We start from the raw sequence: 16,771 nt of genomic DNA on the forward strand, positions 1-16,771 counted from the left end.
TGATGGCGGTGGCCACACATGAGGTGCACTGACTGGCTGGGAACCAAACTTGTGTCTCCCACATGGAAGGCGAGAAGTCTACCACTGAACCACCACTGCCCCTAGGTAGAACTGCGTGTCATATAATTGATCTCCTTTGAAATCCCACGGATTTTATTTTCTGTGTTTGCAAACATTTAATTGGAGAAGCAGTTCGGAGGCTACAGCAGATGCCAAAGAGGAAAAAAAAAAAGGCCTCCTCCACCACCACCAGTTGTCACAGAGTTGATTCTGACTCACGGTGCCCCCATGTGTTTCAGAGTATAACTGTGCTCCCTAGAGTTTTCAATGGCTGTGACCTTTCAGAAGCAGATTGCCGGGACTTTCTTCCAAGGCACCTTTGGGTGGGTTCAAACTGCTGACCTTTCAGTTAGTAGCTGAGCACTTAACTGCACCACCCAGGGACTGAAAGCCTTAGAGCCCCATAAACATTGTCCTGTTAATGGCAATGTAGTACTCCATTAAACCGAACGTGCTGTTTTTTGCAGATCAATTTTTTTAATTCTCAGATACTTTCTAAATAATACGAAGTTACCGTGAAAGAATTATAAACTGCAGAGGCACCAAAAAAAAAAAAAAAAAGGAGAAATTTAAATCCTTGTAACCTCACTTCCCAGAAATTGCCACTGTTGCCATCTGGTGTATTTCCTTCCAGATGTTTTCTTTCCCTTTTTCTTTTCTGCTGGAGCTGAGCATGTGTGATAACTGTTTTTCCATTATGGAAGTGCGACATGCTCGAAAACATTTCTTTATTATCATTTAAATTCAGAGAAGGAAGAAACATACTCGCTTGCACAGTTCCACCCTCAAACCTCCTTTTTCTGCAAAAATACTAATATTTTTATGTCCAGGTACTTTTCCATGCAATTTTTTTTCTATAAAAGTAGAAGGTATATTACATAATGTTTTGTAAACTGAGTATTTTCCTTTTTATGTATTAGATACTTTATTCCATTTCCTTAAATATTTCCCAACATACTTCATTATGTTTTATTGTCAATATTTTATTTTGTTATAAAGATTTTCAAACATACAGAAAAGTCAAAAGGATTTATTTAGAGATGTGTTACGGTTTTGCGTTTTGTGAAGGGTTTTTCCATGCGTCCAAGGTTCACCCTATACTTTTTACTTTTGTTGTAATTGTAAATGGTATCTTTTTATGTTGTTGGTTTTTTTTTTTTTTAACTTTTGTAAATAATGTAGAAGGGCAATTAATTTTTCAAAAATTTTATTAAGTGTGATAAAATGTATATAACAAAACATTTGCCATTGTAACCATTTTTATGGGTACAATTCAGTGACATTGATCACAGTCACGGTGGGCAACCATCACAACTATCCATTTCCAGATGTTTTTCATCACCCTCGACAGAACAAGCAGGTAACTTTTAGATATTTGTTTTGTGTTTGGTCACCTCAGTGGACTCTCACTACAGTAGTTGTCCCCCTGGCCAACATTTTATTAATGACGTTTTCAAACATACAGAAGAATTGAAAGAATTTTACAGTAAACACCCGGATACCCACCACCAAGATTTTACCATTAACACTTTTACCGCACTTGTTTTATTGCATATCCATCCATCCACCTATCCGTCCATCCGTCCGCCCATCCACCCATCTTATTTTGTAGAGCATTGTGGAGTACAGTTCACGCCTACACACTTCCGTTTGCATATCATTAACTGGCATTGGGTAGTTGTTCACAGTTTTTGGGTTTTTTTACAGTGAAAGATATATAGAGAGAGAGACAGAGAGAGTAAAAGGCATACATCTTAAGTGAGTTTCCAACATAATTTTTAATGACTGCAGACCCCTGTCAAATGGGTGGTCCCTTACTCTTCTGACTAGTCCCCAGTTGTTGGGCATTCAGGTTGTTTTCTGTTTTTCTCCGTTATAAACAATACTGTGGTGAACATCTTTGTCATGTAGTCTTATATACGGGATTATTTTTTGCCGAGCCCGGTTCCAAGGAAAATTGTTGGACCAGAGGATGTACATGTTTTTAGGACTTTTAATGCCTCAAGTAGGAAAGGCCGGGCCCATGACGGTGAGGGGACAGTGCCCTGTCTCCTGCTCGCAGCCAGCGCCACTTCCCAGCACTGATAGGATCCTTGTGCCTCTTGCCCTCAGCTGCGCAGAAACTCTGCCGCCTCCTGGGACTGGGGGTGACAGATTTCTCCCGCGCCCTGCTCGCCCCCCGCATCAAAGTTGGCCGAGACTACGTGCAGAAAGCTCAGACCAAGGAACAGGTAAGCAGGGCTGGTGGGGGGCACAGGAGGAGCTGGGCACCAGGGTCCTGGCCTTTAAACAGCCTATGCTATTTTTTCTCATTCACTTAAGAAACTTGCTAAGTGCCTGCTAAGTTACCGGCTCTGTTCTAGGCTGTGTTTCGTTTTCTATGCTGCTGTAATAGAAACACCACAAGTGGGTGGCTTTAACAAACAAATTTGTTTTCTCAGTTTAGGCTAAAAGTCTGAATTCAGGGCACCAGCTCTAGGGCAAGACTCTTTCTGCACTCTGGGAGAAGATCCTTGTCTCAGATTCTTAGCTCCAGCATTCCTTGGTTCCTGGCAGTCTCCACGTGCTCCACCTGGTGTCTGTCTTTCTCCCAATTGTGCTTGCTTCTCACTCTGTCTAATCTGCACTTTTTATATCTCAAGTCCTTAGGTTTAAGACACACCCTCCATTATATGTCCTCACTAGCATAGTAAAGAAAACCCTATTCCCAAATGGGATTACATCCACAGGTAGATTGTTGTTGAGCTGATTGACTCATAGAGACCCTATATGACAGAGTAGAACTGCCCCATAGGGTTTCCTAGGCTGTGATATTTACGGGAGGAGCCCTGGTGGTGCAGTGGTTAAGCACTCAGCTGCTAACTGAAAGGTCAGTGGTTTGAAGCCACCAGCTGCTCCACAGGAGAAAGATGTAGCAGTCTGCTTCCGTAGAGATTACAGCCTTGGAAACCCTGTGGGGCAGTTCTACTCTGTCTTACAGGGTCCCTATGAGTTGGAATCGACTCAATGGCAACAGGTTTGGTTTTTTTCCTAGGTTGCACAGCCTTTAAGTGGCAGGGTAGAGATTTGAACCCAGGTTGTCATGGTCCAGAGTCCATACTCTTATCCACTGTGCTATAGAAACTAGGGAGCCCTGGTGGCACAGTGGTTAAGAGCTACGGCTGCCAACCAAAAGATCAGCAATTCGAATCCACCAGCCGCTCCTTGGAACCCCTGTGGGGCAGTTCTGCTCTGCTCTATGGGGTCCGCTATAAGTCGGAATCGACTTGACGGCAACGGGTTTGGTTTTGTATGGTTTTATAGAAACTAGTTTAAGAGGTGGCGATTAATGTGCTAATATGTCGGGAGCATGTCACATAGTACTTGGTACACAGTTGTTAGGTGCCGTGGAGTCGATTTAGACTCATGGCCACCCCATGTGACAGAGTAGAATTGCTCCCTGGGGCTTCCTAGGCTGTAATTGTTACAGGAGCAGATCACCAAGTGTTTTCTCCTGTGGAGCGACTGGGTGGGTTTGAATTGCCAACCTTTGGGTTAGCAGCCAAGAGTGTCACTGTTTCGCCAACCATATGGTTTAAGTAATGGTGAGTTGTTGTTAGCATCCTCATTCTTGATGGTGCTTCTGGTTGGTGCTGAGGCTAGGAGGTGGTCCGTGACCCACACCCTGTGATGCATGCCTGCCCCGCCCCACAGGCTGATTTCGCACTGGAGGCCCTGGCCAAGGCCACCTACGAGCGCCTCTTCCGCTGGCTGGTGCTGCGCCTCAACCGAGCCCTGGACCGCAGCATCCGCCAGGGCGCCTCCTTCCTTGGCATCCTGGACATCGCTGGCTTCGAGATCTTCCAGGTCTGTGCCCGCCTCGAGCTGGGCAGGGACTAGGGGCTGCATCACTCTGGCCCTGCCCGCCTCAGGAGACCACAGCTGATCTCATCCCTTGTGATCTTCCTATCTACACTCTGTCCACTCACCCACCCTGGGTCTCTGTCCCCTTTCCCCTGGGTCTCTGTCCCCCTTCCCGTGGGTCTCTGTCACCCTCTCTCTGGGTCTCTGTCCCTCTTTCTTTGGGTCTGTATCCCTCTCCCCCTGGGTCCCTGTCCCCCTCCCCCTGGATCTCTGTCCCCCTCTCTCTGGTTCTTTGTCCCCCTCTCTCTGGTTCCCTGTCCCCTTCTGGTTCCCTGTCCCCTTCTCTCTGGGTCTCTGTCCCTCTCTTCCTGGGTTCCTTGTTCCCTCTCCCTGGGTCTCTGTCCCCCTTTCTCTTTGGACCTCTGCTCCCCCAGGTCTCTGTCCCTCTCACGCATCCCTGCACCCCTGCAGCTGAACTCCTTCGAGCAGCTCTGCATCAACTACACCAACGAGAAGCTGCAGCAGCTCTTCAACCACACCATGTTCGTGCTGGAGCAGGAGGAGTACCAGCGTGAGGGCATCCCCTGGACCTTCCTCGACTTCGGCCTCGACCTGCAGCCCTGCATCGACCTCATCGAGCGTCCGGTGAGCCCGTGGCCCTGCCACCACCCGCACACCCCCAACCCAGCTTCAAATCCCGTCTCCACCACCCTCCACATGGCCCTGGCATAGCTCCTCACCCCACCTGGACCTCAGGTATCTCATCAGTTCAATGGGGAAAATGACAGTGGCTGCTCCTTAGATCTGCTGTGAGCCCTTGATGAGCAGGACGCAGAGAGTGCCTACCACAGGGCCTGGCTGGATTCAAAGGGTTAATCATTGGCTCTTGTTGTTGAGTGTCGTTGAGTTGATTCCAACTCATAGTGACCCCATGTGACAGAGAAGAGCTGCCCCATAGGGAATTTCTTGGCTATAATCTTTATAGAAGCAGATTGCCAGGTCTTTCTCCCGAGGAGCAGCTGATGGGTTTGAACCACCAACCTTTAGGTTCGCAGCTGAGCTCTTATCTGTTTGTGCCACCAGAGCTCCTTATCAGTGGCTCTAACTGTAGTCAATTGTTCTGATGTTTAGGTGTATGTTTAAGCATTATTCATAAGAGCTAAACCTTCGCAGAAAAGGAGCCCTGGTGGCACAACGGTTAAGTGGTCGACTGCTAACTGAAAGGTTGGCGGTTCAAACCCAACCAGAGGCTACATGGCAGGAAGGCTGAACAATTTGCTCCCATAAAGATCACAGCCTAGGAAGCCCTATGGGGCAGTTCTACTCTGTCACGTGGGCTCACTCTGAGTCAGAATCAACTCGACGGCCCCCAATAACAACAACAAACTTTAGCAGCAACCTAAGTGTCCAGTATTTGAGAATCTGGCTTACATTCCCCTTTCTGTCAATGATCAGGCCAACCCCCCTGGACTCCTGGCCCTGCTGGATGAGGAGTGCTGGTTCCCAAAGGCCACCGACAAATCCTTTGTGGAGAAAGTGGCCCAGGAGCAAGGTGGCCACCCCAAGTTCCAGCGGCCACGGCAACTGCGGGACCAGGCCGACTTCAGTGTCCTGCACTATGCAGGCAAGGTAGGGGACTGGAGCCAGCCTTGGGGCATGTGGGAGGTAGTGGGGATCAAGGGGTCTTGATGTGGAGAGGGCACAGAGGGAAATCAAGGCCACCTGGTATCCACTGGGTCCAGACACTGACAAAGCAGGGGCTAGGAGATGCCAAAGAGGAGCAAGGACTCTTTTGATGAAGTCAGCAAAGAGTTCCTTAAGGCGGGATTATTTGCAGTGGGTTTTGAGGGATGGGTAGGAGTTCACTAGGAGAAGCCATGCATGTATTTTATTCACTCATTTGGTAACCATGTACAAAGACCTCCTGTGTATTCAGCCCTGTGCTGAGCAAACCTGGGGACCCTAGTCATATATAGTTTCTGCCCTCACAAAGTTCCTTATCTGGGAGGAAGACAAATGCAGACCATGAGGATGTAAAACTGATAGGTGCTTTAATGGGGGCTGCTAAAGGCAATGTCAGAGCCCAGAGCTGGAATGCCAGGGAAGGTTTCACAGACGAGAGTAAATCAGGGGTCAGCAAACTATTTCTGTACAGGGCTGGGTAGTAAATATTTTTGGCTCTGTGGGCCATAGGGCCTGTGTCTCAAGTCCTCAATTCTGCCATTGAAGCACAAAAGCAGCCACAAATAATACATAAATTCATGGGCCAGGCTATGTTGCAATAAAACTTTATTTACAAAAAGAGGTGGCAGGCTGCACTGGGCTCATGGGCCATAGTTTCCAATCTTTGGTCTAAATGATACATAGCAGGTAGCCAGCAACGGTAGCTTGGATGAGAAGGGTGAAGGGTGGGAAGGGTGTTCCAGGCAGAGGAAACAGTGTATGCCTCGCTTGGTCTGTCGCTAGCAGTCAGTTCATTTCCCAGGTAGTTTCTAAGACCTCCCATGTGCCCCACTATGCTTCGTAATCAGTCCGACCTGGGTCCTGCCCTCGGGGGAGCTCTTGTCTGGTGGGGAGGCTTGTACAGACAATTATGGTGAGAATGAGCTTGCATGTTTGGGGGACAGTGTAAATGAACAGAATGAATAAGGAGGAAAGTGGTGGCGGATAATGTCATAGACAGGGACAGGACAGAGGCCAGATAAGGGAAGAAAACAGAGAGGAGCAATGCTAGTAGAGGGTGTAGTTCAGGATATGGACACAAGGTGGCACCAACACACTCTGCCCTTGGTGAGCCCCTTGGGGAATCAGGAGAGCTGTGAGCCTGTACATGCTCACCACCATCCTCTTCCTGACTTCATTCAGGTTGACTACAAGGCCAATGAGTGGCTGATGAAAAACATGGACCCTCTGAATGACAGCGTTGCCGCCCTGCTTCACCAAAGCACAGACCGGCTGACGGCGGAGATCTGGAAAGATGGTGAGGACCAGCTTCCCCAGGCCCTCTCCCTGTTAGTCTGCACACCCCTTCTCCCAACCCACAGTGTGAGCACGTTTGTTTCAGAGGCCGAGTTCTGAACCTGAGTTCTCTGCTCAGACCCAGAACTGATGGAGGTGGGCCAGACACTCATAAACAGAATTTCAGATTAGTGATTTTATATGTATATGTGTGTGTATGCATATATACATACATATACATATTCTCAAGCCAGCATCATACTGAATGATAAAACATTCCCCATTAATCACAAACAAGACAAAGATGTATACTATCAACACTGCTGTTAAACACTGTTTTGGAGATACTAGCCTATGCAACCAGACAGGAAAAAGAAATAGGCATATGAATATTGTAAAGGAAGAGGCAGGCTTATCATAAATTTGTTGATGGTGAATGTTACCTAAAAAAGTTAAGAGGTCCAACTGAAAAACCATTAATAACAACAAGAATTCAGAAAGGTAGTGTTTTACAGATTAGTCAGCTTTTATGCTTTGCTTTCTTTGCTCTCCCAAAAAGTGTTCTTCAAGCCCCCAGGGAAAGAGGAAGGAGCAGTAGGCTGAGATATAGTTTTGGAGAGTTTTTCTTTCTCAACAACGATCATGTGAGTTTGGTCATCAGTCTCTTTGGACTGATACTTCTAGGAGTCATGGGAAGAAGAGCCAAATTTCTTCGTGACTGGACCCTGAGGCTTTCCAAGCCTTGTCTGCTGCCTCCTACCCTTAGAGGAAGTTTGAGAGATGGCTTTATAAAGCTGGCAGAACCCACATCTTGGTTTTTCCTGATTCCAGGTCCCTGGTATCTTGTCAGTTTGCCTTAATCTTTTATTGAAGTGAATGGTATAGTTGTAGAAGTACTAGCCAATGCAATTAGACAAGAGAAAAAAATAAGCAAGATGAGTGGTTCCCAAAATGAGCTCACAGAGCGAAAGAGTACAGGGTTCCTTGATTTGGTGAGCTGATTTTAGAAAGAGAAATTTTATTTTTGTGCTTCATATAGTTTGTTTTCTTAAATCATATTTATTGTGTTTTCGGTGAAGGTTTACAAAGCAGCTTAGGTTCCCATTCAACAATTTCTACACAGATTGTTCAGTTACATTGGTTACATTCTTCACAATGTGTGAACATTCTCATGATTTCCATTCTGGTTGTTCCATTTCCATTAATCTAGTTTCCTTGCTCCCTTACCTTCTCATCTTTGTTTTAAAGTCATTGTTGACTATGTGGTCTCATATAGGTGATTTTTTAGACGAGCACAGTATGGTAGTCCCTGACTTACGACATGTTCAAGTCACAATGAACGGCACTTACGACCATCTTTTTTTTTTTGTACATCTTATTGTTAGTAATATATACTACATACAATATTGCAGCACATAATTTGCTGACTTTATGTATAATATTTCCAACCCCCAAAGACAAATAAAGATTGGATTTATAAAGATACTGATCATAAAAGGCAATAATAATGAAAACTTAAAAAAAAAAAAAAAGAGGTATCGACTTACATCAGAACCAACTTAGGACAGTGATCGGAATGGAACCCTGTCGTAAATCGGGGACTACCTGTACTGTCTCATATAGTTTTCAAAAGAGGGATTGAAAAGCAGTGCTTGATGTTCAGTAACAAAACCAGAATTGTCTCCTCCAAACTGATAATCTTCCCCTGCTTCTTTAAAAACTGTGCCCCATTCTGGACTTCATGATGCTGCTCGGTGATCCCTCACGTGCCCCATCCCCTGTGTGCCTGGCTCTCAGAGGATTCCAAGAGAGCAAGGGGAAGCTGCAAATCTTGAGCCCTAGGCTCAGAACTGGCACAGTGTCACTTCCTCCCCACTTCTCTTGGGCACAGCAAGTCCCAAGGCCAGCCCAGATTCAAGGAGCTACAAGTCACAGGCAAAGGGCATGGAAGCAGGGAGGGGTGGAGAATTGAGGGCATTTTTGCATGAGTCTCTACCACAGCTGCCCTAAGCCTGGGGTTGGACACTCAGTATCCTGGAGGCCCAGGAAGAAAAGGCAAAAGAGGTAAGCTCCTCTCAGAGAGGCAAAAACAACAAGCTGACCGGGAGCATCAAGCATTGAGCTTCCTGGCAGCCAGAGCAAAAAGGAACACCTAATATAAGAAAAAATGAAGCCCTGGTGGTGCAGTGGTTAAGTGCTCAACTGCTAACCAAAAGGTCAGTGGTTCGAACCTACCAGCCACTCTACAGGAGAACAGTGTGGCAATCTGCTTCTGTAAAGATTTACAGCCTTGGAAACCCTATGGGGCAGTTCTGCCCTGTCCTATAGGGTCAGTATGAGTTGGAATCAACTCACCAGCAGCAGATTTTTTTAGTATAAGAATTACAGACCCAGCCTCTGGGGAGAGAGGTTTTTTTTTTTTTCATTACCTTAAATACTCAAAAGGACATTTGTCCTCCCAGCCGACATGATACCAGGCAGTAGGTAGATAAAAAGGCGAACAGGACAGGGTCCCTGGCTTTTTAAAAGTTTATGATGCAGACTAGAAATAATGAGAATGTTCATACATTGTGAAGAACGTAACAATGTCACTGAACAGTTGGTGTAGAAATTGTTAAACAGAAACCTAGCCTGCTGTCTAAACTTTCACGAAAAACAAAATAAAATATTATTTACAAAAAAAATGTTCATGGCCAACTGCCAGGTTTTCCCTTGTGCTTTGCCTGTACTGTTGACTAACAACCCTTTCCTCTTTTTTGCTTCCTGCCACCTTTCCCCCTCCTGTCTTCATGATCATGCTGCCCCCTCCACACCTCCCCCTGCTCATCTCTCTGCCATCTCCCTCCCAATCTGTCCTCACCCCCAGAACACGGGGCCTTCCAGCAGTTCTCTTTCCTTGGCTCCTTCTCACCGTCGCCCCCAGGATCTGCAGAGAGGCGCGGCTCTGCCATTTCCCCGTCAGGGGGTGGGTGTCTCTGTGCATCGAAGGGTGAGGTTTGCTGGACATGGAGGGTGGGCCTATTGGACTGGGAACCTGCTTTTGAACATCTGCCCTTTCTCCTCTGTATCAAGGTCTCTCACCCGCTCCCCCTCTTTGTCAGCTCTATCAGCAGTTTCCAGATTCTTTGTAGCAGCAGAACCCTTTCTTTTTTTTTTCTCTCTTTTATTTTTTATTGCTGTAATTAAATGACGTTTACATTTCAAGTTAGCCTCCCATACAAAATTTTTTATACATACATTGTTATGAGACCCTAATTGCTCCCCCCATTCTGCGACAGCACACTCCTCCTTTCCACCCCTGATTCCCCATGACCATTCAACCAGCTCCTAACTCTCTCTGCCTTCCCATCTCACCTCTGGACGGAAGCTGCCCCTTTGGTCTCTTGTATCTGCCTGACTAAGAGGCACACTCTTCAGGAGTATCACTTTATGTCCCACTGTCCAGTCCAATCCCTGTCTGAAGAGTTGGCCTCGGAGATTGTTTTAGTTCTGGGCTGATAGGGAGTCCAGGGGCCATGCTTTCCGGGGCACCTCCAGTCTCAGTTAGACCATTAAGTCTGGTCTTCTTACCAGAATTTGAGTTCTGCACCCCATCCTTCTCCTGCTCCATCAGGGACCCTCTGTTGTGTTCCCTCTCGGACGGTCATTGGTGGTAGCCGGGCACCATCTAGTTCTTCTGGTCTCAGGCTGATGAAGTCTGGTTTATGTGGCCCTTTCTGTCTCTTGAGCAGAACCCTTTCTAAGAACTAAAGCTCATGTGAAAGTACAAACCACTGCAATCATATCAGCCAGTGTGTACTGAGCATTTACCATGTGCCATTCACGGTGAAGGAGCCTTGGTGGCGCAGTGGTTAAGCGCTCGGCTACTAACCTGAAGGTCAGCAGTTTGAACCCACCAGCTGTTACGCAGGAGAAAGATGTGGCAGTCTGCCTCTGTGAAGATTACAGCCTTGGAAACCCCGTGGGACATTTCTACTCTGTCCTGTAGGGTTGCTCTGAGTCAGAACTGACTGTGAGAGCCGGAACTCAAAGGGGCTACCTTGTTTTTCCGAGTCTCCCAAGTTTTTCCGCCTTTGATAGGGTGCAGTCTTACCAGTTTTCTATTGCTCCTTTTAGTGAAAAATATTTGAGTTTTCCTTCTCTGACAGGTTTCCACCTTACACAGGTTCCCGCTTTTGCAAGTTTCACTGTATTATCCCCATTATACGTATGAGGAAGCTGAGGCACAGAGAGATTAAGTAACTTGCCCAGGGTCACACAGCTAATAAAGTGGCAGAGCTGGGATTTGAACCCAAGACATTGGGTCCCCGAGCCCTGGCTCTTACCTGTGCTATGAGAACATAATAAATGACAATTATCATGTTGATAATAACTAGGAATACAGAAAACATTAACCTGGGGCGGAGAATGCCGTTTTTGAGTCACCACCATCACCAGGCCCTAAGCATGGGTTATTTTGTTGACCCTGATGAACCTTGGGTGGGGTCAGAATTGCAAGACATTAGATTCTGTCCCAGCTGTGCGTTCCTGGAAAACCTGGCATGATCCAACACACAAAGAATTGGAGACCTGGGTCGAAGGAAGGAATGGGTATTTTTTGCCAGCTGTAATGGCACCACCAAGTGGCCAGGAAGAAAACATGATTCCAGTGGCTCAAACAGTTAAGCGCTCAACTACTAGCTGAAAGGTTGACAGTTTGAACCCTCCCAGGCACCTTGAAGGACAGGCCTGACAATCTGCTTTTGAAAGGTCACAGCCTTAAAAACGCTGTGGAGCACAGTTCTCCTCTACACTCATGGGGTCGCCATGAGTTGGAATCAACTCGATGACAGCTAACAAAAACAGAAATCAGGTGATTCTGGAAAACCTGGTTTAATATGGAGATGGTTCACTTTATTTCAGATAAGGTTCCTAAATGCAACTGTGCTTTTTTCTAATCAATTTTCCCTGTCTGTGCCTTGGTTTCCTCATACGTAAAATGGGAGTGATCTTAGGGGTTTGAGAGGGGATTAAATAAGCTGATGTATATAAAGTGTTTTGAGCCATACCTGGCACAGAGTAAGTGCTAGGTAAGTATTTTCTATTGTCGTCATCATCATTTATTGATAAGGAAAATGGAAATCATGTCTTTGAGAAGAGATGGTCAGAGACCAGAGTTCAAGAGAAGTCACACTGCCTGAGTTCAAATTCTGGATCTTCAGTTTCTAAGCCATATGACCTTGGGCACATACCTTCACCTTTCTGAGCCTCAGTTTGCCTGTCATTCCAGTGGAGCTAACAATACCTGCCTTACCACATTGTGTGAGGTCTTTCACATATAAAGTGCCAGGCCCTATAAATGACAAGACCCTTGACATTTGGTCGACAGAGCCCCCTGAAACTGACTTCTAATCTCCCCCCACCCCGTATCTGTTTCCTCCCCCTCACAGTGGAGGGCATTGTGGGACTGGAGCAGGTGAACAGCCTTGGGGATGGCCCAACAGGTGGCCGCCCCCGCCGCGGCATGTTCCGGACAGTTGGACAGCTCTACAAGGAGTCCCTGAGCCGCCTCATGGCCACGCTCAGCAACACCAACCCCAGCTTCGTCCGCTGCATCATCCCCAACCACGAGAAGAGGGTGAGTGATCCAGCCGGGGGTAGGGGGTGTGTCTCTGGCAGTGAGTAAAGGCCCAGCTGCTTGACTTGACTAGAGCCGCTTCTGGTTCTGGGTCCACCCATTTGACCGTGAGCAGGTTACTTCCCTCCCAGGTTCCCTGTTGGGAAAATTCCTTCATTCATTTGACTTACATTTGTTTCTTCAAGTGTCACTTTCCCAGTGAGTCCTTTCCCTGACTGTCCTGTGTTCAAATTCGCCCCTTCCCAACAGCCCTGCCTTGTTGCTCTTTTTGCCTTCAAACAAACAAACCAAAAAAAACATTGCCATCAAGTTGATTCAGACTCATAGCAACCCTGTAGGACAGAGTAGAACTGCCCCACAGGGTTTCCAAGGCTGTAAATCTTTACAGAAGCAGACTGCCACATCTTTCTCCTGCAGAGCAGCTGGTGGGTTCTAGCTACCTGGCATGTAGTAGGTGCTCAGTAAACAGCAGGTTGAGCTATAGGAAATTGCTGTGTTTCAGCCATTTTTGGCCCGCATAAATGGCTATTCCAGAAACCCTGGTGGCGTAAGAGCCGTAGCTGCTAACCAAAAGGTCAGTCGGCAGTTCAGATCCACCAGGTACTACTTGGAAACTCTATGGGACAGTTCTACTCTGTCGTATAGGGCTGCTATGAGTCAGAATCGCCAGACTGCAATGGGTTTGGTTTGATTTTTTTTCAAACGGCCATTCCAGTGGGTCCCCCTGAAGGTTGTGGTTGTATGAATGGCGCCTCCCGTGTGGCCATCTCTGATTCTGCATATCCCTGCCCCGCTCTGCAGGCTGGGAAGCTGGAGCCCCGGCTGGTGCTGGACCAGCTCCGTTGTAATGGTGTCCTGGAAGGCATTCGCATCTGTCGGCAGGGCTTTCCCAACCGCATCCTCTTCCAGGAGTTCCGGCAGCGGTAAGTGGCCCCGGGGCCCCCGTGGAGGGGCGAGATGAGACCTGGGTTTAGAAGCTACCACCCACACCGCATTCAAATCCCAACGCTACATCCATGCTGGGAGGCTTTGGGCAAGTTAACTCATGTTGCTGAGCCACAGCTTCTCCTCTGTGATATGGCGTATGAGCTTCCTAGGGCTGCTATAACAAAGTACACAAACGACAGAAATTTATGCTCACTTCTGGAGGCTGTTGTTGTTAGGTGCTGTTGAGTCAATTCCGACTCCTACCCCCCGACAGGGTAGAACTGCCCCATAGGGTTTTCTAGGCTGTAATCTTTATAGGAGCAGATGGCCAGGTCTTTTTCCCGCAGAGCTGCTGGGTGGTTTCAGAAGCTAGAAGTCCAAAATCAAGGTATTGGAAGGGCAGTGTTCCCTCTGAAGGCCCTGTGGGGAGATCCTTCGTCTCCCCTAGCTTCTCGTAGCCCCAGGCGGTGTTTTGCTTGCAGCTGCAGGATAAGCCCCTGGTCACATGGCCGTCTTCCCTGTCTCAGTGTTTTTTTTGCTCTTTTATGAGGACACCACTCATATTGAATTAGGACCCATCCTACTCCAGTGAGGAGCCCTGGTGGTGCAGTGGTTAAGTGCTCAGGAGAAAGACCTGGCAATCTACTGCTGTAAAGATTACAGCCTAGGAAATTGTATAGGGCAGTTGTACTCTGTCACACGGGGTCACTATGAGTCAGAATTGACTTAACGGCAACAGGTTTGTTTTAACAGATTTTAGTCATCTAAGGTCCCTGGGTGACGCAAACAGTTTGTGCTCAGCTGCTAACCAAAAGGTCAGTAGTTCAAACCCAACCAGCATCTCCTCAGGAGAAAGACCTGGCGATCTACTCCTATAAAGATTATAGCCTAGGAAACCCTATAGGGCAATTGTACTCTGTCACATAGGGCCACCATGAGTCAGAATCGACTCAACGGCAACGGGTTTGGTTTAACAGGTTTTAGTCATCTAAGGTCCCTGGGTAGCGCAAACGGTTTGCAGTCGGCTGCTAATCGAAAGGGCAGCAGCTTGAACTCACTCAGTTGTTCCTCGAGAGAGACCTGGCGATCTGCTCCCATAAAGATTACAACCTAGAAAGCCCTATGGGGCAGTTCTGCTCTGTCACATGGGGTCAGTATGAGTTGGAATCGACTTGATGGCACCCAACAACAGCTACTCCAGTATGACCTCATGTTAACCTACCTGATAAATCTTCAAAGACCTTGTATCCAAAAAGGGCACGTTCACAGGTACCGAGGGTTCGGACCTCATCGTATCTTTTGAGGGGTGAGACAAGTCAACCTATAACCTGTGGGCAGAACAGGACCCTACTCAACGTGTTCCCTAAAAGAAGGGGCCCTGAGCACTAAGGACAGAGCCTCGGACCTGTTGGCTGCTATTTTTATTTACGGTGTTCATCTCCAAACCATGATCATTGGTGGCTTGTGAAACAGTTCACAAGCTTCAATACGGAGTTCTTAAAAAATGAAGTAGAATAGAACGGAAATTATCCCTGGGTGATGCAAACGGTTAAGGCACTCGCTGCTAACCAAAAAGGTTGGTGATTCGCGTCCACCCAGAGGTGACTTGGGAGAAAGGCCTGGCAGCTACTTTGGAAAAATCCACCATGGAAAACCCCATGGAGCACAGTTCTACTGTGACATACACGGAGTCACCATGAGTCGGAATCGACTCAACAGCATCTGGTTTGGTTTTTTGGTTTATTATAAGTAATCTGGTAAATATTATAACATAAGCTGTATATAATAGCTCTGTCCATTAGAAATACGAGCTGTGTATGTAATTAAACTTTTTCCAGCAGCCACATTTTAAAAAGTAAGGAGAACCACAGCTACCAAGGCCTCCACCGGACTGAGTCCGGTACAGCTAGATGGTGCCCGGCTACCACCACTGACTGCTCTGACCAGGATCACAACAGAGGGTTCTGGACAGAGCTGGAGAAGGATGTAGAGCATAATTCTAACTCACAAAAAAAAAGATCAGATTTACTGGCCTAAAGGAGACTGGAGAAACCCCGAGAGTATGGCCCCTGGACACCCTTTTAGCTCAGTGGTGAAGTTATCTCCGAGGTTCACCGTTCAGCCTGGGAGTGGACAGCCTCGTAAAACCAAATGGGACTAATGAGGTACAGCAGTCCAGTGACAAGGGCCAGAAGGCAGAAGGGGACAAGGAAGCTGGTGATAGGGAACCCAGGGTTGAGTAAGGATATTGTTGATGTGTTGTGAGATTGTTAACCATTGTCATAGGGCAACATTTGTAGTAACTGTTAAATGAGAAACTGTTTTGTTCTGTAAGCCTTCATCTTAAGTGAGAATAGCAGCGCAATTGGAAGAGCGTAGTCAATGTCACTGAACTGTGCATGTAGAAATTTTTGAAATGGTGTATCTTTGGCTATGTGTATTTTCACCAAAAGAAAAAGGTTGAGAAGTTAGAGGGTTGACATGTTGTGGGGTTGTTAACCAATGTCATAAAACAATATGTGTACTACTGTTTCATGAGAAACTATTTGTTCTGTAAGCCTTCACCTGAAGTACAATAAAAAAAAAAAAAAGTAAGGAGAAACAGGCAAAATAAATTTTAGAAAGATACTGCCCTTAATGTTGTGATGCGTGGCGGTATTAATGCTCTCAGCTTGGTGCGAGGCGCTCGGCACACAGTCTAATGTTAGTTTTTGTTGCTGTCCTTGTTGTGGTTGTTATTGCTGTTTGTCACTCCGAGCCCAGTCCCAGCTGTGGCAGGTGCTCAGTGACTGTTGTAACTCTCTATCCTCACCCCTCCCCACCCACCCAGGTATGAGATCCTGACACCCAACGCCATCCCCAAGGGCTTTATGGATGGGAAGCAGGCCTGTGAGAAGATGGTGAGTGTGGGGCGGAGCCTGGGGTGGGTGCAGGCCGGACGGGGGCCCAGGGGATGGAGGAGGGGCGTTGGGCCCTCCTTCCATCATCCCTCCCTTCTCATCACCCCTTCCCTACCCTCACAGATCCAGGCCCTGGAACTAGACCCCAACCTCTACCGCGTGGGGCAGAGCAAGATCTTCTTCCGGGCTGGGGTCCTGGCCCAGCTGGAGGAGGAACGGGACCTGAAGGTCACGGACATCATTGTGTCCTTCCAGGCAGCTGCCCGGGGATACCTGGCCCGCAAGTGAGTCTTGTACTCTCTCCCTGTGTCCTGCCAGCTAAGGCTGGGCCAGGGAGGGGTTGATCAAATGGTTCCAGAAGCTAGAACAGGGAGTCATTGACTAGATGGTTCCAGAGGCTGGAGCAGGGAGGGGTTGACCAGATGGCCCCAGAGCGTGGAGCAGGGAGGGGTTGACCAGATGGCCC

The 16,771-nt window shown here is 47.5% G+C and overlaps 1 protein-coding gene across 1 annotated transcript in view; it reads left to right on the plus strand.

Moving 5' to 3' along the window:
* The window catches only part of MYH14 (myosin heavy chain 14), a 115,620-nt gene that overhangs the window by 64,207 nt on the left and 34,642 nt on the right, over positions 1–16,771 (plus strand). Inside the window, exons 12-20 of the mRNA XM_004381844.2 lie at positions 2,173–2,291; positions 3,754–3,906; positions 4,375–4,548; positions 5,359–5,532; positions 6,769–6,883; positions 12,291–12,478; positions 13,280–13,401; positions 16,236–16,305; positions 16,429–16,589. Coding sequence (XP_004381901.1) covers positions 2,173–2,291; positions 3,754–3,906; positions 4,375–4,548; positions 5,359–5,532; positions 6,769–6,883; positions 12,291–12,478; positions 13,280–13,401; positions 16,236–16,305; positions 16,429–16,589 — 1,276 coding nt within the window. The remainder of the gene's footprint in view (positions 1–2,172; positions 2,292–3,753; positions 3,907–4,374; positions 4,549–5,358; positions 5,533–6,768; positions 6,884–12,290; positions 12,479–13,279; positions 13,402–16,235; positions 16,306–16,428; positions 16,590–16,771) is intronic.

This window comes from Trichechus manatus, unplaced genomic scaffold (assembly GCF_000243295.1).
Source record: "Trichechus manatus latirostris isolate Lorelei unplaced genomic scaffold, TriManLat1.0 scaffold00087, whole genome shotgun sequence".
NCBI lineage: Eukaryota > Metazoa > Chordata > Mammalia > Sirenia > Trichechidae > Trichechus > Trichechus manatus.